Source organism: Crinia signifera, chromosome 1 (assembly GCF_055691185.1).
Source record: "Crinia signifera chromosome 1, ASM5569118v1, whole genome shotgun sequence".
Lineage (NCBI taxonomy): Eukaryota > Metazoa > Chordata > Amphibia > Anura > Myobatrachidae > Crinia > Crinia signifera.
This window is the reverse complement of record NC_139217.1, coordinates 11,395,068-11,415,487: the sequence shown is the minus strand read 5'-3', so window position 1 is coordinate 11,415,487 and position 20,420 is coordinate 11,395,068. Positions and strand designations below refer to the sequence as shown.

Sequence of the window (20,420 nt, the reverse complement as noted above, 5' to 3'; positions counted from 1 at the left end):
GCAGTTGTAGTTGTAGTTATAGGAGTAATAGTAGCAGTAGTAGTTGTAGTAGTAGTAGTTGTAGTTATAGGAGTAGTAGTTGTAGCAGTAGTAGCAGTTGTAGTTATAGGAGTAGTAGTAGTTGTAGTAGTAGTGGTGGTAGCAGCAGTAGTAGTTGTAGTTATAGGAGTAGTAGTAGTGGTGGTAGCAGCAGTAGTAGTTGTAGTTATAGGAGTAATAGTAGTAGTTGTAGTAAAAGCAGTAGTAGCAGCAGTTGTAGTTATAGGAGTAATAGTAGTAGTAGCAGTAGTAGTAGTAGCGGTAGCAGCAGTAGTAGTTGTAGTTATAGGAGTAGTAGTAGTAGTAGTGGTGGTAGCAGCAGTAGTATTATTAGTAGCAGTATTAGTAGTAGCAGCAGTAGTAGCAGGAGTAGTAGTAGTAGCAGTAGTAGAAGTAGCAGTAGTAGCAGTATTAGCAGCAGTAGTTAGTAGTAGCAGCAGCAGTAGTAGTAGTAGTAGTAGCAGTAGTAGTAGCAGTAGCAGTATTAGTAGTAGCAGCAGTAGTTGCAGCAGTAGTAGTAGCAGTAGTAGTGGTGGTAGTAGTAGTATTAGTAGTAGTTGTAGTTATAGGAGTTGTAGTAGTAGTAGTAGTAGTGGTAGCAGTAGTGGTGGTAGCAGCAGTAGTAGTCGTAGTTATAGGAGTAGTAGTAGTACTAGTAGTAGTTGTAGTAGTAGTGGTGGTAGCAGCAGTAGTAGTAGTAGTAGTAGCAGTAGTAGTAGTTATAATAGTTGTAGTAGTAGTCATGGGCAGACAACCAGTGAGGAATATTAGACGAGTGCTATCAGTTCTGTGTGACTCCCAGTGTGCTGTGTCATACATGCCCAAAGCCATACACTCCCTGGACACGGAGAAAGCCTTCGACATGGTCCACTGGGACCACTTATTCCATAGTCTTCAGCGCTTTTGGTCCCTCCCATGTTTGTTGCCTGGCTCTTCATCATGGATCTTGTGCAATGGAAATATTTCCGACCCTTTCCTATTTTACGTGGCACGAGACAGGGATGCCCCATGTCCCCACTCCTTTTATGCCTTGGCTTTGGAACCCTCACTATTATACCAGGGTTTTTCGGTGAAGGGTGTGGACATGAGGGTATCCCTTTCCGCCAACAACGTGTTCCTATTTATTTTAAATCCTGAACACTCCATCCCCGTAGCTTTAGACATCATTCATCAGTTTGGTAGCTTCTCTGGCTACAATATTAGTGTAAATAAGTCAGGACTACTAATGCTATGTGGCCCTACTCCATCCTATTCCTCTTCCCCAAACCTAGCCTCCAACCAACTTATACATTCCCAGATTAAATATCTGGGGATTCAGATCCCTAATAAACCAAGTTCTCTCTATAAACTTAATTTTACCCCAGCCATTTCCAAAGTTTAGCATTCCACGGAATCTTGGCATGACTTTACCTTTGTCCCTCCTAGACAGAATAGAGGTTGTTAAAACTATTATCCTCACAACACTAACCCATCTCCTGCAACTACTCCCGATTAAGCCAACAGCTTCACATATTAAGATACTGATGCATCTGTGCACAAAATTTATTTGAAAATTGGGCAAACCCCGTATCTCTCTACTTAAACCGCAACTCCCAAAATCCGAGGGCGGCCTGGGTTTCCCAAACGTGACAGTATACTCTAAAGTCTTGCTTACTACATATGCCATGGACTGGTTGCTGGAATCAGAGAAATATATCATTATTGATTTAGATTGTGTCTCACTGTATCCTTACTCTCCAGATGCCCTTCTCCATATGCCCAAATCCCAAAACATATATTCTCTCACATTCTATTCAAAAATACCTACAAAGCATGGTGGTCTACATAAAAAGCTCTGGGCCACTCCCTACTAAACACTGAATGGCTCCCAATATGGGGCAACCCCATGTTCACCCCAGGTATAGAGAACCCGGCTTTCCGACACTTTTACTCTGGGGGCCTTAAGCTTATGTCACCAGTCTTTGACCCGGAGGGCCGTCTGTTGACTTTCCACCAACTGAATCTCAACATAAGCAAATTCAAGAAACATAAACAAAACGAATATCCATGGACTATGAAATCTTACCGCACATAAATATTGGAAACAAACACAAACCCAGTGGCTAAATGATTTTCCTTTATTGAACATCTCTGACATATTATTAAAATACTACCATAAATCACTATGTATTTTGAGATCTTCCCTACAACAAGAAAAATCCTACACCAAGCTTATATGTCTCAGGCCCAAAGGTGACACTTCGTTCCAGAGGAGTCAGGCCTCATTCCATCTACCTTCTTTCATAATGTCTGGACCTGTAGACATACTGTAAAATTTTTGGCATAATATTATTAACTATATTAACTCCACATTCAATACCCAGGTCTCCTTACACCCCTTTCCATTGTTGTTTGCCAACTTTGATGTGTGGCATTTAGATAGTGGACAGATGCATGTCATCCCTTTCCTAACTCTTTTTAGTCACGGCAGCAAAGAAGTTGATTTTGAAATGTTGGATCATAATACGGAAATCGCCATCACCGACAGAACTGCTCCAGTTCCTCACAAGAACTATGTCATACGATTGATATGACGCGCTACTGCACTCCACTGACTCTTCCAGTTTCAGACGTCGTTGGGGCCCATTCGAAGACAGCATCCCACCTCAATCCTCCTCCTGATTTATGTTTCCTTTACATAGCTACAGTATGTTCCTATGTCTGTTTATTTCATAGATCAGTACCATGTTTGTAGTCCCTCCTTACTGCAATTACACTCTATATAATGTTTACGCTTACTAGGCTGATTTAACCCCTCCCCTTTCTCCCCCATCACAATTTACTTTAAGTTGCAAATGTTTATACTATGTTTTATGCCAATATGATCAATGTTGTCAATTATGTCTATTCTATGATGTCCTTTTTATAGTGTGGGGCCCAGAACTGTACTCCGTACTCGAGGTGAGGTCTCACCAATGCTTTATATAGTGGCATAATTACCCTTGAGTCCCTAGTTTCCATTCCCCTCTTAATACCGTACATGCCAGAATTTTGTTGGCCTTTTTTGTAGCTACATTACAATGGGCACTACATCCCAGTTTGCTGTCTATTTGGACTCCTAGATCCTTTTCAAGTATGGAATTACCCAGTTCCTCTCCGCTAAGGTTGTAACGTGCACACTGGTTGTGTCTCCCAAGGTGCATAACCTTACATTTATCTACATTGAACCTCATCTTCCATTTTTTTGCCCACTCATCTAGAATTGCAAGATCATTTTGAAGCATGGTGACATCTTGTGATGATTTGATGACTTTGCTAAGTTTTGTATCGTCCGCAAAGATGGATACATTGCTGAGTAACCCTATTCCAATATCGTTAATAAAAAGGTTAAACAAAATGGGCCCCAAAACCGAACCCTGGGGCACTCCACTTAGTACCGGTATCATATCTGATACGGCACCATTCACAACCACTCTTTGTTCTCTATTACATAGCCAATTCCCTACCCATCTGCAGATATTTTCACCCAATCCTAGGTTCTCCATTTTATTAATCAATCTCTTGTGTGGGACAGTATGAAATGCTTTAGCGAAATCTAGGAAAATCACATCTACAGCATTTCCATTATCGAGGTTTTTGCTAACCTCTTCATAGAACCCTAGTAGATTAGTTGGGCATTAACGATTTTTCACAAACCCATGTTGGTTAGTACTGAGTAGACGGTGATGATCTAAATATTCCTGGATACCATCCCTTAAAAACCCTTCAAATAGTTTACCCACAATTGATGTTAAACTAACGGGTCTGTAATTAGCGGGATCTTCCTTTTTTCCTTTTTTGAATATTGGCACTACCTCTGCTATTCTCCAATCTTTTGGTACTATACCTGACGATAGTGACTTGCTAAAGATATAATGTAGGGGGGTAGCTAGTTCATCCCTTAATTCCATTAATACCCTCGGATGAATCCCATCTGGCCCTGGTGATTTATTTGTTTTGAGTTTGCTTAGCCTCAGTATTATTAACTTTGGTGTGAAATCCACAATGAGATCTGGCTTATTTGTCCCGTTTGTGGTAAATGTTCGTTCCACAATCTGCTCTCCCTTAGTAAATACTGATGAGAAGAACTCATTTAACAGTTTTGCTTTTCCCTTGTCCTCAGTAACACTTTTTCCACTAGTATCAGTTAGTGGGCCTACAGTATGTTTTCCTGAATTAAACGTTTACTATTTATGTATTTAAAAAACTTCTTTGGGTTGGTTTTGCTTTCAGTGGCTATGCACTCTTCATATAATATTTTACCTGCTTTGATTACCCCTTTACAAGTTTTGTTTGATTCTTTGTATTTTGCGAACGCCTCCTCATTCAAGTTATTTTTATAGAATTTAAGGCTCTGGTTTTATTGTTGATAGCTGACCTTACTTCTTTGTCCAACCATGGTGGCTTTTTATTGTTGAATTTACCTTTAGTTACTTTAGGAATATATTCAATAGTTAGTGAATCAAGCACCTTTTTTAGAGTATCCCACATTTCCTCTGCATTTTTTCCCTCCATAACCGTTTCCCACCCAATTCCTGTTAGGGCTTCCCTGAATAATTCAAAGTTCGCTTTTCTGAAGTTTAGTATTTTTGCAGATCCTTTTTGATGTAATTTACTGAAGTTGATTTCCAGTGAAACCATATTGTGATCACTGTTCCCTAATTGTTCAATTACTTTTGTGTTTGAAAGTAAGGGGGAAATTTACTAATGGAAATTTGTAAAAATATAGGTGTATTTGTATTTAGAAATACACTTATTTTTGACATTTACTATCCCGAAAATACGGCAATTCGTATTTGTATTGATGTGCTATCAATACGAATACGAATTGCCGTATTTTTGGGATAGTAAATGTCAAAAATAAGTGTATTTCTGGATACAAATACACCTATTTTTTACAAATTTTCTTTAGTAACTTTCCCCCTAAGTCTGTGTTATTTGTTAATACGAAGTCCTTTTTCCTCGAGCCTCAGTACATGGCCGCGTGTCCTAAGTATAAGCCTGTTAGTGAAAAAATCATCTCCCAGTCCATACGATTCCCAATCCTGTATTAGAACATACCAATCATATCACCTCTCAGCCTCAGTTTCTCCAGTGATGACATATTCAGCCTGGTTAACCTATCTTTGTATTCTAGTGATTCAAGACCTTTTACTAGCTTAGTCGCCCTTCTCTGTACCTGTTCCAATTCATTTATGTTCTTTTTAAGGTGCGGTGCCCAGAACTGAACACAGTATTCCAAGTGTGGTCTCACCAATGCCTTGTAAAGAGGCACTATCACATTGGCATCCCTTGAATCCATGCCCCTTTTAATGCACGGTGTGTCCGGTTTGCTTTTGCTGCTGCACTTGAGCAGTGTGCACTATTACCCAATTATTCATTCTATGATGACCCCCAAGTCCTTCTCTACAGCAGAATTCCCTATAATAACTCCTTTTAGCCTATAAGTAGCTTGTTCATTTTTGTTCCCATAATGAATTACTTTACATTTTTCAATGTTAAACTGCATTTTCCACCTTTTCGCCCACATTTCCAATTTATTTATCGTCTCCGGAGTTAATTTCCTTACTCAATTTCGTGCCATCTGCAAATATTGCAAATATTGCAATTTTACTCGCTATGTCACTTCCATGATCATTAATGAATATACAGGTGGGTCCCAATATTGAACCTTGTGGTACTCCACTTTGGACCTTACCTCAGCCGGAATGTATGCCATTTACCACTATTCACTGTCCATAATTGTGCAACCAGTTTTTAATCCAATTACAAATTTTATCTTCTAACCCTAAATTACCTAGTTCCATTAATAACCTTTTATGAGGCAGTGTCAAAAGCTTTTGCAAAATCAAGCAGTATTACAGATTTCCCTAAGTCCAGCCCCCTACTGACTTGCTCATAGAAGTGAATAAAATTAGTCTGACATGATCTATCTTTGACGAACCCATACTGAGCCTTACTAATCACTTTCTCCCGTTCGAAGAAATTTTGGATACTATCTCTTATTATTCCTTCTAATATTGTCCCCATAATGGATGCAAGGCTGACCTGTCTATAATTTTCAGGGTTAGTTTTGCTACCTTTCTTCCATGTTGGTACTAGCTATGTGCCATCGATTGGTACCATCTCAGAGTTTATTGATTCCTTGAATATCAGGTAGAACGGTAGTGCTATGACAGAACTCAATTATTTTAGTATCCTAGGGTGTATTCCGTCCGGGCCAGGAGGTTTGTTACTATTAAGGTTCTGTAATGTATTTCTGACTTCGACCAACATACAGTGTGGGAGGTCTTCTGACGATTCGTCCCTTGTAAATACCAAAGCAGTAAGGCGCTGTGCGCCTTATTGTGTTGACTAGGCGCGCTGTGGTAAGTTGGCGGGACAGACGCCATAGGCAGGTTAGAGGAGCGTGGCTCCACCTAACAGTGTTCTCAGTACACAGAAAGGTTTCATTTGTGTCCCTTTAATCTGCACGATATGGACAGAAAGTCATTCCGAGACATTTTATATAAACACGGACCATTCAACTGAATGCACAATAAAACCAGGAGCCACCGGAATCTAATGAAGCTGTAAAACCACTTCTACTGTATAATGGATGGAGAAGCTCAGAACACAGTCGCAGTCCTGAGTTCTGCTCAGTCCTCATCTACTCCTCTTTCTCCTCGTTACTGGAGATTCTTCTTATGGGTGGAATCTACTCCTCCTCTTCCTCCAACCCGTTCTGCAAGACCTCACCCTCAAACTTTAATTTATTTTTCCTGCTTGGCTCTTCTTCCTGAGGAAAGAGAAATAAGAGTCAGTGGTCCCAGCCAAACAATATATAGCGCATACAAACTAAATGATAATGTCACCCCCCCCCCCCCCCCCCGCTCCTAGCATGCATAGCTGACGACATAGTCCAGATTAAGCATGCAGTACAGACGATGGAGAGGGTATTTAGCGACCCTGGGGAACACGCATTGTTAATGATATTGAGTGTATACACTAAGCTATATTACAAGCTATAACGCTCAGAAAGGGACACTGAGTGTGTATGTGGCTTATATATTCATCACACCACAGACCCTTTAGAACCCTCTTTGCACACATTCAGCCAGCAGGTGGTGCCCTGGTCAGCATCTGACTCACCTCATCTCTGCCTCTGTCAGGTGACGGCTCATCGTCCTCCTCCGTTACCATCGCCTGTAATCTCCTCTCATCTTCGCTCTCCTTACAGTCTCTCTTCTCCTGTCCCCTAATTACCTCCGCTGTCACCTCTGAGACCTAATAGACAAAGAAAGGCATTCTGGGACGTTTCATACAAAAAAGTATTTCATATTGTGATTTCACTTGAAAGGGCAGATTGTAGCATCCAAGCCAGGAGCCTCCGAGGCGCAGTCTGTACACAAACCGTAATAAAAAAATAAATTAAAAAAACTAGGTATGAAATGATTAGAAATCTGCACAACATGGCCGCAGATCCAGCATGGCTGCAGTGACGACTATCAGTGCACAAGGCTGTTTAAACCACAGTAGCAGCCAACAAGAGGGGAGCAAGATCCCAGTAGCCGGAAACTACGTATGTGACACCAACTCCAGTCCGCGTGTATGCAACAATTTTATGGTCATAGCAGTAACCAGTAAAATTAGAATTATCTATAAATAATTACCTGTCATTTTCTGGCAACGGCTATTTGTAATGTAAAAAATATCCTTCGGGGGCCATATATAAAATATCCACTTGCAAATTCTGTCGGCTCACCCATCCCATGCTGCTACCACTGAATGACTCCGTCCCACTCTCCGGCTGTCAGCGCTGCCATTAATTAAGAGGGCTCCCGCGAGAGGTCGGGAGTTCTCGCGAGAGCCCTCTTCCTTGACTACCGGAGAAGCCGTCGGGCGGGCCAGTAAGACTGGCTGCAGGGGCCGTTTATGGCCCACGGGCCGGAGGTTCCCCACCCCCGTTTTATGGCTAGCGACTTCTCTAAACATTGTGGTCACATATCACGTGCACCACAGATCAATGCCTGAAACATGCCTATTTTGAACGGATCCATTCCTAGAATGTATGGTTTGATATATAAATTTGATATCCTCAATATACTGGCAACTGTGTACAAACATGAATTAGGGCCCAAGTACAGAGGCCACAGCCTCCGCTCTGTACTCTCCCCCCTGCTGTAATATCTCTAGGGTTCTGTTACCGGAGTCTCTTCCTCTAACCCGTCCTCCGAGCCATCGCACTCAGACTTCCGTTTCTTCTTCTTCTGGCTTGGCTCTTCGTCCTGAGGAAAGATAGATGAGACACCTGACATTAGCATCTCACTGTAACAGATAACCGATATAACAGAGGAGATTTGGTACTCACCATTACATCTGGGGAACTCATCCATGGTATATAGGGGGGCTGTAAGTAGCTGGTGCATCATATCACACTTGTTTCCAGCTGCGGGCTGATTCGGGTTCACGCGCAGTGATGGTCGGAGTTTGCGCATGTGCAAACCCCGACTGCGAGTGGCCTCAGTGATTTACATTATTGCCGTACCGTTCACAGCGGGGAGGGAGGGATGGGGGCGGCGCTGGGACATGGGTGTCCCCATGAAAAATGCCAGGCGTTCCCACGCAAATGTAGGCGAGACGAAGTGTGTGATGTCAGACGCCCGCAAGTATAAAGTCAGTCTCCATTGACTTACAGTATATTTGCGAGCCCAGGAGAAATCGATTTTTCATTAGGACGGGCACTCTGAGCCAACCAGAATCTGGCCCCAAGTTCTATCTGCCTCCATTAAGCCAATCAGAATCCAGATTCAAAGCTCATAGGAGAAACCATAAATACTTAAACCAGAGCCAGCCCGTAAGAGAAAGGTTGGACCTCTTACGTGATGAGAAGACGACCACCCCAACAAGCTTAATCTATCATACAGATCTTCTAGACCCGAACCACATCCAGTATTGAGAAGTCATCTGTACTCATCGAGGATGAAATGCGTCATAGGGTTACCGAGTTGTAGTACAGCTTGGTCGTGGTGGAGAACCAAGTGTAGTGATCTACATGAGAGGGCCGCCCATTCACACACTAGTCTGGCAAAATGGTATCTTAAAAATAAAAACACCTGTCAGCGGATCAAAGGGTAGGTTTTACAAAGCCCAAAAAACCATGGACACCACTGCTGAACATTTAACAGGCCCACGAAGGAAGATAATTTCTACTGAGATGAAACAAATCCCAGAAAGGGCCTAGCTTTGGCCACAGGCCTCACTGACTATCCCAGGCCCACAGCCTCACTGACTCTATCTACCCACCCCCCTGCCCGCGCTGGCTCTCTCTACTGGTAAGGCCTTCAAGATGGCGCTGCAAATGGCTGCCTAGTAACTGTGCACTCAGCAATATGTATCCCGTGTCTCCCGTGTGATAACTGTACTGACACTGCTACAACTGTGCTGTCTTTGCTCATGCTGTCACCTACCCGGCTGCTGCAATGACCAGTGGTGCCGTTGTTGGCTGTCTAGGCGCTGTGCAGCTCGGCAGGTATGTGTTCTCTGTGTGATACTGTACTGTCCCTGCTTATATTGTTACCTACCTGGCTGCTGCAATGACCAGTGGTGCTGCTGATGGCTGCCTAGGCTCTGTGCAGCTCGGCAGGTATGTGTTCCCTGTGTGATAACTGTACTGTCCCTGCTTATACTGTTACCTACCTGGCTGCTGCAATGCCCAGTGGTGCTGCTGATGGCTGCCTAGGCGCTGTGCAGCTCGGCAGGTATGTGTTCCCTGTGTGATAACTGTACTGTCCCTGCTTATATTGTTACCTACCTGGCTGCTGCAATGACCAGTGGTGCCGCTGATGGCTGCCTAGGCGCTGTGCAGCTCGGTGGGTATGTGTTCCCTGTGTGATAACTGTACTGTCCCTGCTTATACTGTTACCTACCTGGCTGCTGCAATGCCCAGTGGTGCTGCTGATGGCTGCCTAGGCGCTGTGCAGCTCGGCAGGTATGTGTTCCCTGTGTGATAACTGTACTGTCCCTGCTTATATTGTTACCTACCTGGCTGCTGCAATGACCAGTGGTGCCGCTGATGGCTGCCTAGGTGCTGTGCAGCTCGGTGGGTATGTGTTCCCTGTGAAATAACTGTACTGTCCCTGCTTATACTGTTACCTACCTGGCTGCTGCAATGACCAGTGGTGCCGCTGATGGCTGCCTAGGCGCTGTGCAGCTCGGTGGGTATGTGTTCCCTGTGTGATAACTGTACTGTCCCTGCTTATACTGTTACCTACCTGTCTGCTGTAATGACCAGTGGTGCCGCTGATGGTTGCCTAGGTGCTGTACAGCTCGGCAGGTATGTGTTCCCTGTGTGATAACTGTACTGTCCCTGCTTATATTGTTACCTACCTGGCTGCTGCAGTGACCAGTGGTGCTGCTGATGGCTGCCTAGGCGCTGTGCAGCTCGGCAGGTATGTGTTCCCTGTGTGATCCTGTACTGTCCCTGCTTATATTGTTACCTACCTGGCTGCTGCAATGACCAGTGGTGCCGCTGATGGCTGCCTAGGCGCTGTGCAGCTCAGCAGGTATGTGTTCTCTGTGTGATAACTGTACTGTCCCTGCTTATATTGTTACCTACCTGGCTGCTGCAGTGACCAGTGGTGCTGCTGATGGCTGCCTAGGTGCTGTGCAGCTCGGCGGGTATGTGTTCCCTGTGTGATAACTGTACTGTCCCTGCTTATATTGTTACCTACCCGGCTGCTGCAATGACCAGTGGTGCCGCTGATGGCTGCCTAGGCGCTGTGCAGCTCGGCGGGTATGTGTTCCCTGTGTGATAACTGTACTGTCTCTGCTTATATTGTTACCTACCTGGCTGCTGCAATGACCAGTGGTGCCGCTGATGGCTGCCTAGGCGCTGTGCAGCTCGGCAGGTATGTGTTCTCTGTGTGATAACTGTACTGTCTCTGCTTATATTGTTACCTACCTGGCTGCTGCAATGACCAGTGGTGCCGCTGATGGCTGCCTAGGCGCTGTGCAGCTCGGCAGGTATGTGTTCTCTGTGTGATAACTGTACTGTCCCTGCTTATACTGTTACCTACCTGGCTGCTGCAATGACCAGTGGTGCCGCTGATGGCTGCCTAGGCGCTGTGCAGCTCAGCAGGTATGTGTTCTCTGTGTGATATCTGTACTGTCCCTGCTTATATTGTTATCTATCTGGCTGCTGCAATGACCAGTGGTGCTTGCCGCTGATGGCTGCCTAGGTGCTGTGCTGCTCAGCAGGTATGTGTTCTCTGTGTGATAACTGTACTGTCCCTGCTTATACTGTTACCTACCTGGCTGCTGCAATGACCAGTGGTGCCGCTGATGGCTGCCTAGGCGCTGTGCAGCTCAGCAGGTATGTGTTCTCTGTGTGATAACTGTACTGTCTCTGCTTATATTGTTACCTACCTGGCTGCTGCAATGACCAGTGGTGCCGCTGATGGCTGCCTAGGCGCTGTGCAGCTCGGCAGGTATGTGTTCTCTGTGTGATAACTGTACTGTCCCTGCTTATACTGTTACCTACCTGGCTGCTGCAATGACCAGTGGTGCCGCTGATGGCTGCCTAGGCGCTGTGCAGCTCAGCAGGTATGTGTTCTCTGTGTGATATCTGTACTGTCTCTGCTTATATTGTTACCTACCTGGCTGCTGCAATGACCAGTGGTGCCGCTGATGGCTGCCTAGGCGCTGTGTAGCTCGGCAGGTATGTGTTCCCTGTGTGATACTGTACTGTCCCTGCTTATATTGTTACCTACCTGGCTGCTGCAATGACCAGTGGTGCCGCTGATGGCTGCCTAGGCGCTGTGCAGCTCGGCAGGTATGTGTTCCCTGTGTGATAACTGTACTGTCCCTGCTTATACTGTTACCTACCTGTCTGCTGTAATGACCAGTGGTGCCGCTGATGGCTGCCTAGGTGCTGTGCAGCTCGGTGGGTATGTGTTCCCTGTGAAATAACTGTACTGTCCCTGCTTATACTGTTACCTACCTGTCTGCTGTAATGACCAGTGGTGCCGCTGATGGCTGCCTAGGTGCTGTGCAGCTCGGGGGTATGTGTTCCCTGTGTGATTACTGTACTGTCTCTGCTTATACTGTTACCTACCTGGCTGCTGCAATGACCAGTGGTGCTGCTGATGGCTGCCTAGGCGCTGTGCAGCTCGGGGGTATGTGTTCCCTGTGTGATTACTGTACTGTCTCTGCTTATACTGTTACCTACCTGTCTGCTGTAATGACCAGTGGTGCCGCTGATGGCTGCCTAGGCGCTGTGCAGCTCGGGGGTATGTGTTCCCTGTGTGATTACTGTACTGTCTCTGCTTATACTGTTACCTACCTGTCTGCTGTAATGACCAGTGGTGCCGCTGATGGCTGCCTAGGCGCTGTGCAGCTCGGCAGGTATGTGTTCCCTGTGTGATTACTGTACTGTCTCTGCTTATACTGTTACCTACCTGGCTGCTGCAATGACCAGTGGTGCTGCTGATGGCTGCCTAGGCGCTGTGCAGCTCGGGGGTATGTGTTCCCTGTGTGATTACTGTACTGTCTCTGCTTATACTGTTACCTACCTGGCTGCTGCAATGACCAGTGGTGCCACTGATGGCTGCCTAGGCGCTGTGCAGCTCGGCAGGTATGTGTTCCCTGTGTGATTACTGTACTGTCTCTGCTTATACTGTTACCTACCTGGCTGCTGCAATGACCAGTGGTGCTGCTGATGGCTGCCTAGGCGCTGTGCAGCTCGGGGGTATGTGTTCCCTGTGTGATTACTGTACTGTCTCTGCTTATACTGTTACCTACCTGGCTGCTGTAATGACCAGTGGTGCCGCTGATGGCTGCCTAGGCGCTGTGCAGCTCGGGGGTATGTGTTCCCTGTGTGATTACTGTACTGTCTCTGCTTATACTGTTACCTACCTGGCTGCTGCAATGACCAGTGGTGCCACTGATGGCTGCCTAGGCGCTGTGCAGCTCGGCAGGTATGTGTTCCCTGTGTGATAACTGTACTGTCCCTGCTTATATTGTTACCTACCTGGCTGCTGCAATGACCAGTGCTGCCGCTGATGGCTGCCTAGGCGCTGTGCAGCTCAGCGGGTATGTGTTCCCTGTGTGATAACTGTACTGTCCCTGCTTATATTGTTACCTACCTGGCTGCTGCAATGACCAGTGGTGCCGCTGATGGCTGCCTAGGTGCTGTGCAACTCGGTGGGTATGTATTCCCTGTGAAATAACTGTACTGTCCCTGCTTATACTGTTACCTACCTGGCTGCTGCAATGACCAGTGGTGCAGCTGATGGCTGCCTAGGCACTGTGCAGCTGATGGCTGCATAGGCACTGTGCAGCTCGGTGGGTATGTGTTCCCTGTGAAATAACTGTACTGTCCCTGCTTATACTGGTACCTGCCTGGCTGCTGCAATGACCAGTGGTGCCGCTGATGGCTGCCTAGGTGCTGTACAGCTCGGCGGGTATGTGTTCTCTGTGTGATATCTGTACTGTTCCTGCTTATATTGTTACCTACCTGGCTGCTGCAATGACCAGTGGTGCCGCTGATGGCTGCCTAGGCGCTGTGCTGCTCGGCAGGTATGTGTTCCCTGTGTGATAACTGTACTGTCCCTGCTTCTACTGTTACCTACCTGGCTGCTGCAATGACCAGTGGTGCCGCTGATGGCTGCCTAGGTGCTGTACAGCTCGGCGGGTATGTGTTCTCTGTGTGATATCTGTACTGTTCCTGCTTATATTGTTACCTACCTGGCTGCTGCAATGACCAGTGGTGCCGCTGATGGCTGCCTAGGTGTTGTGCAGCTCGGCGGGTATGTGTTCTCTGTGTGATATCTGTACTGTTCCTGCTTATATTGTTACCTACCTGGCTGCTGCAATGACCAGTGTTGCCGCTGATGGCTGCCTAGGCGCTGTGCAGCTCGGTGGGTATGTGTTCCCTGTGAAATAACTGTACTGTCCCCCCCCCCCCCTTCAAAGCATACATGGCCAGTAAAGTGGATTCTGATTTCAATTGCGGACAAAGCTATAAGGACAAAGAATCAGGAAGGGGATAGATCTGGCAATAGGCGTATCCAACCATGGAGACATTCTCTGGTGCACCTCATTGTTCCTATCAGGGTTCAGTGTAGCCAACAATTATTGGAACACAGACAGCAAATGGACTATCTGCTTCCTAGTTTGTTTAAGCAGCCAGTGCTGGGCTATTATGGAGTGTCTGACACGTCAGTGTGGGCCAGAGACCATGTATGGTTGCCCAATGCAGCAAGGAAACGGTAGACTCTAGTTCCTGCAGAAGATCTTCCAGAGAACTCTCCAAATAACATGTATGGAAATACAGGAATAATACGGCAAAGCTGCTCCCGCAGCTGTACGAGAGCGGTGGCACATGAGAGAAACTGGATTCTGATTGGCTCCTTAGGGGCTGATGACATGTAGAGGAGAGGGCTTAGCTACATATAAGTGCAGTATAACGTGCGAGCCGCCCACATTGCCCCGTACACCCCATGACTGGCACAGTGCCCCAGATAGGACAGATCATCACACCATGGACCCCTTATGAGCACACATACAGCCAGTAGGTGGCGCCCTGGAGAGCGTCTGACTCACCTCATCTCTGCCACTGTCAGGTGACGTCTCATCGTCCTCCTCCGTTACCATCACCTGAAATCTCCTCTCATCCTCTCTCTCCTGCCGGTCTCTCTTCTTCTGTCCGCTCAATATTTCCACCAACAACCCAGAATCCTAATGGACAGAGGAAAGCATTCTGGGACATGTCATAGAAAAAAGGTTACTCCATATTGCATATTCACTTGCATGGACATATCGAAGCTTCGAACCCAGAAGCCTCCGGTTCAGCCTGTACAGAATCTACAACACAAACAGGGAAAGAAAGTATAATGTAGGTGCACTGGAAGTCCTTTTTATGTTACATAAAATATAACTTTTAATATTTTTGCATTAAAATTCGGTGAAATATTAAAACAATAGAAAGAAATAAAGAGCAGAAATAAGATTAAAAATGTAATGGCCGCTACTCGACTCTTATCTTTTATTTTCAGGTTTATTGTATCCCTGTATGTCCCTAATATGGGCTGACAGTATTTATATTTCTCTAATGACTGTCACTTAGGCTCAAAATGCCTCCCTAAAAAGGGGAAATTCTTTTAAAGTGTCTTGTCAAAGTTCGTTGTAGCACAGATGTGTCTTCAATTATAAGTGATCTTTCACTGGTGTGGTGTGGTTGTGGGTAATTTTAAGGGCAAGGATGTCAGTCTTTCTGTGTCGGTGATAGTCACACTATCAGGGTGATTGGACAGTGTGTACACGTACCGCCAATCGTCCGAAGTATAATTCAAATAGTATTAGAGTCTATACACCGTCCTATATATTATAACACATGTTAGGAGCACATAGTTTCACTCAACTTTAAATAGTATGGACTGAGGATACAGTATTCTGGTTATACCATATGTGACCCTGTTTGAGCTGGGGAAATTTAAAGATAATCCGCCGCTTTTTACTGTTCGGCTTTGCAGGGATGGCGTTTCTAACGCCAGCCCCGCCATTGGGCATGCGCGCACAAGACGCTTGCGCGCCCTCTGGCAACAGAGCCTGCCTCCGCTCCCCGCCGCCTCCACCACCGTCGCTGCAGGTACCCCTCGCCGACCCGAGTGCCTCCCTAACCGTCTTCCTGAAGCGGAGACTAGTGCGGACACGCAGCGTCCCCGTCGAGAGACTGAGACGCACGCGCGTCCCAGTTCAGTCTAGCCCCTGTGCGCCGGCGCTCGCCAGCGGGGAAGGTCTGGCGAGCCCCGGCCAAGGATGGCAGGGGCTACATCTGAATATACATACACACACTTGTGCAAATTAATTAAAAACGAGGCAATTTTTTGTTGTTTATATGGAATCTCTTTCCATCCTCTAAAAAAAAAAAAATTTGACTTCTGAATTTATTTTATGGATGCTTTGGGAAGTGTTGCCTTGACTATGGATTTGTAAGAAATTGGAATACAGGCTTGCTCATCTACAGTGCGCAGTTGGATGGAGGACAGAAGGCCACTGAAAAAATAGCTGCTCACAAAACCTATGAAAGAAAAGTGTTAGAAATGGTCTCAGAAATATAAAAACTGGACCAAGGGAGACTGGCGGAAGGTTATCTTCAGTGTTAAAAGTCTTTTCTTTGTACAGGGACAGAGAAGTCAACAAGTTCGAAGGTCGACTGGAGAGAAGATCAGTGATGGGGCCATTGATCAGTGAGTAAAACAGCCAGAAAATAAAATGTTTTGGGGGGATGCTTCAGCTACTAAAAGGTGTTGGGAACTTGAAGCCAGTTGATGGTGTGATGCGCTCAGCTCAGTACATCCATATTCTTCAAAGCTAAGTGGTTCCAGAGCTGGAGAAAACATTCCTAGATGGATCTCGCCCCATGCCACACACACCCAAAATGGTCAAGAATGTCATGGCTGGGGAGAATGTAAAGGTACTAGACTGGCCTGGGAACTCACCAGACATGAATCCTAATGAAAATCTGTGGTCTGTTTGCAAGCGTCGCCTTAGCAGAAAGGACTGTACTACGAAAGTGAAGCATTGATTCAGGTGTGGTACCATGACCCTACAATCTGGTTTGTTTTTGGTGGATTCTATGCCAAACCGTGTAAAAATGCTTTTGAAATACAAAAGGAAGTCATACAAAGTACTAAAATGTGGATTCAAATAAAATCTTATTTTAAGTATTTATGGATAGAGATGGATAGAGATAGATAGATAGATCTGTGTTGTGATATAAACTTACGCCACTGGTCTCTACGCAGGCCTCGCCCTCCCGCTGTAGCACTTCACGTTTCTTATTTTTATTTGGTTGTGTTATCGGAGATTCTTCAGGGGCAGGTTTCTTCTTCTTCCTCCTTTTCCTTTTCCTTTTGGGTGGAGTCTGTTCCTCCTCTAACCTGATATTAAGGCCGTCACCCTGAGATTTTAGTTCCCCCCTTTTCTTGCTTGGCCCTTCTCCCTGAGGAAAGAGGAATATCAGCTCTAGAGCACCACCAGGCATTAGCATTTCAGTGTAATGGATGAACAATCTAGTCAGCACACCGTGGTCCCCTAGGAAGCCTCTTCTCATGCATAAAGCCAGCAGGTGGCGCCATGGTCAGCCTCTGACTCACCTCATCCCTGCTTCTGCCAGGTGATGGCTCATTGTCCTCCACCATTAACATCGCCTCTTGTAGCTTCATCGATTGTTTCTTCATCTGATATGGTTTCTTCTCCATTTTATGCCTGATCTTCTCCGGTACATTTGGGCCCTGATGGACAGAGAAAAGGATTCTGGGTCATACAAAAACACGATCCCGTATTGCATGCACTCAGAATGGAACAATCTGACGGAGTATTCTGTTACCAACGCATGCAGTTTCTTCTCCTGGTTCACCAAGTGCCCTTCAAGAGTCTCTATTTTCCTCTGCAGCCAAGCTTTCGTCGATGAGGCCTGAAACAAAATAAATATTTGTCATCTTGGTAGTATTATTTACTATTGGGGTATAGATGGGTGATTCGTGGAGCCAGGCACCTTAACTCTTTTAGAGTGACTGGCTCCTCCCCCTCTATGCCCCACCCTCAGACCAGTTAAGAAACGATGCCTGAGGGGAGATGCAATATGAGCAAGAGGAGGATACAGAACATGAAGAACAGAACATGGACATATAATAACTGTAGCCAAGTACCCAGTCACACTCAAGGGACACCTACCAACCTGCTGGAAGTTCAGCAGCAGAGGTGGGCGCCCATCGTATCCTATGGACACAGAGAAAAGGAATTTATCGGTAAGTACCAAAATCCTGTTTTCTCTTTCATCCATAGGATACACTGCTAGTCTTTACTGATGGAATGTCCTAGAGCCTCCCACACAGGCGGGAGAGTACTGAGATGCTGCAAGACAGCGTGGCCATACTGACTTTCGGCCGCTGCAAAAGGATCAAATCTTTTAAACTTTATAAATGTGTGTCTACCCGCCCAAGTGGTGGCACGATACAACTATAGTGTAGAAACACCCTGGGCAGCCACCCAGAAAGAACCCACCGAACGGGTCAAATGAGCACGAATGGAATCTGGTGTAGGATGCTATGCCGCAGTGTAAGCCTGACGAATAGCAAAGCGCAACCAGTGTGCTATAGATTGACTAGAAGCAGGCCATCCTAGCTTGTTTCCATCATACAGTACCCAGTGTGCTTTCATAGCAAAGCCGTCCTGTCTCCATATATACGTAGAGAGCCTGTACAACATCCAATGACCTAGTAGAAGAAGATGAATCCTGCGACAATGCTGGTACCACAATAGGCTGATTTATGTGGAAAGCAGATACTACTTTTGGTAAGAAACTGATGGGTAAGGAGCTCCAACCAATCCTCATGAAAAATTAGGAAAGGAGAACTACAGGACAAAGCTCCGGACTCAGAAACCCTCCGAGCAGAAGCGAGGGAAAGCAACAAGGCAGTCTTCTAGGACAGATACTTTAACTCTGTAGACTCTAAGGGCTCAAACAATGGTGACTGCAAAAACTGAAGTACCGAAGATAGGTCCCACAGAGCAGTAGGAGACACAAAAGGCAGCAGAAGCCTAAAGACCCCCGGGAGAAAAGTCTGCACATCAGTCAGAGCCACTAGACACTTTTGTAAACAAATAGAGAGCGCTGAAACCTGCAATTTCAGCAAGCCGAGCCTCAGACCGGCCTTGAATGCTTAGTGTAGGAAACAGAGAAGGCGGCTCAGCTGAAAGGTAATGGATGGCAGGTGATGTTTTTCACACCAGAGAATATATGCCTTCCAGATTCTGTACTAGTGCGTAAATCACTGGCTTACTCGCATTTATAATGTTTGGAATAACCTCCGATGGAATGCCCAGTTTTCTTAGGACTGCGCCATACAACCATACAGGCAAACGCAGCCGCCTTAAGTCTTGATAGACGAAATTACCCTGTTGAAGAAGATCCTCCCGAAGAGGTAGAGTCCTAGGCTCGTCGAAGAGTAAAACACAGAAGATTGATGACCTACAACCTGCGTGGCCAGTCCGGGGCAATGAGAATGATGGCCACCCTCCGCTCTCTTTTCAAAAATCTCATAAGTAACGGGAATGGGGGAAATGCACAAACGGGTTGAACTGGCCATGGTGCCGTCAAGGCATCTACCGCCAGTGCCCCCAGGTCTCTAGTCCATGAGAAGTACAGAGAAAGTCGGCATCTTGCCTGGAAGCCATGAGGTCTAATTTAAGGAAGACCCCGAAGGAGCCACCATCTGCTGAAACACCTCCAGGTGAAGAGACCATTCTCCTGGAAGAAAAGCCTATATGCTTAGACAGTCCGCTTTCCAGTTTTCCACCCTGGGAATGAATACTGCGGGCAATGCCAGGATGGATTGTTCAGGTCAGTCAAATGATGGGTCTGACCTTTTTCATTGCGCTCTGCTCTTTGTCCCAACCCAGCTTGTTGATATACAACACAGCTGTGGCATTCAACTTGTATGGCTTTGCCTCTGAGAAGAGGAGCGGCATAAAAGAGCTTTGCAAATTGCTCATAACTCGAGCACATTGATAGGAAGAGAGGATTCCAGAGGATACCAAAGGCCCTGGAACCTCACTCCCCAGCCATGTGGGCTGTGCCCGAAGTCAGGAGAACCCAATTTGGAAGTCCAAATTGATGGCCTTTTAAGACATTCTCGTCTTGTAATCACCACAAGAGAGACAGTCTTGTCTGTGGGGAAGAGAGTGACTAGCTGCTTAAGTCGCAGATGTGATCTTGACCATTGGGTTAGCAAATCCAAATAAAAGGTCCTGGAATGGAACCGATCATACTGAATGGCCTGGAATGTTAAAACATCTTTCCCAACAGCCTGATGGATAGATGTACTGAAACCATCTTGGGATACAAGACTTGGCGGACTAGGGTCCGAACTGCCTGCACCTTGTTTGTCAGCAGATAAATTCTCTGATGGACAGTGTCTGGAATCATCCCAAGGAAAATAACTCTCTGGGTCAGCACAAGTTGGGTGAAAGTGATTATCGACCCGTGCGTTCCCAAGGCCTGATGAGTTAACCCTTAAACTTTGATCAAGAGCCTCCAAAGTAGGGGCCTTCAGATGCAGGTCATCCAAATATGGAAGTGTTTTCACCCCCAGGCGGTGCAAGTGAGCTATTATCACTACCTGTAACATTTTTGCTTAAAGAAACTCAAAATAATAAGGATTAGATCCTACTACGCTCGTTTTTTGCTATATTTATGTGTGAAACGCAACATTTTTTGAACTTGTCATTTATATACATGCAATGTATTTATATGCGTCCAATTTGTTATAGTCTTACCATTAAAAGTTAACTTTTAATCTCTAATAATCATCTCACTT

The 20,420-nt window shown here is 45.9% G+C and overlaps 1 protein-coding gene across 7 annotated transcripts in view; it reads right to left on the bottom strand.

Moving 5' to 3' along the window:
- Positions 1–6,504: 6,504 nt before the first annotated feature.
- Positions 6,505–20,420, bottom strand: part of LOC146062171 (nucleolar protein 56-like) — a 75,563-nt gene continuing 61,647 nt past the window's right edge. For 6 of the 7 annotated variants that reach the window (XM_083174559.1, XM_083174536.1, XM_083174603.1 and 3 more), the window contains 7 exons: positions 17,429–17,515; positions 17,196–17,333; positions 16,826–17,041; positions 14,641–14,775; positions 8,244–8,324; positions 7,189–7,323; positions 6,505–6,835 (listed from right to left, as the gene is read on the bottom strand). In XM_083174559.1, coding sequence (XP_083030685.1) covers positions 6,755–6,835; positions 7,189–7,323; positions 8,244–8,324; positions 14,641–14,775; positions 16,826–17,041; positions 17,196–17,333; positions 17,429–17,515 — 873 coding nt within the window. In that variant the 3' untranslated portion in view covers positions 6,505–6,754. Of the gene's footprint in view, positions 6,836–7,188; positions 7,324–8,243; positions 8,325–14,640; positions 14,902–16,825; positions 17,042–17,195; positions 17,334–17,428; positions 17,516–20,420 lie in introns of those variants that run through there. The other variant, XM_083174742.1, reaches the window with a different exon arrangement.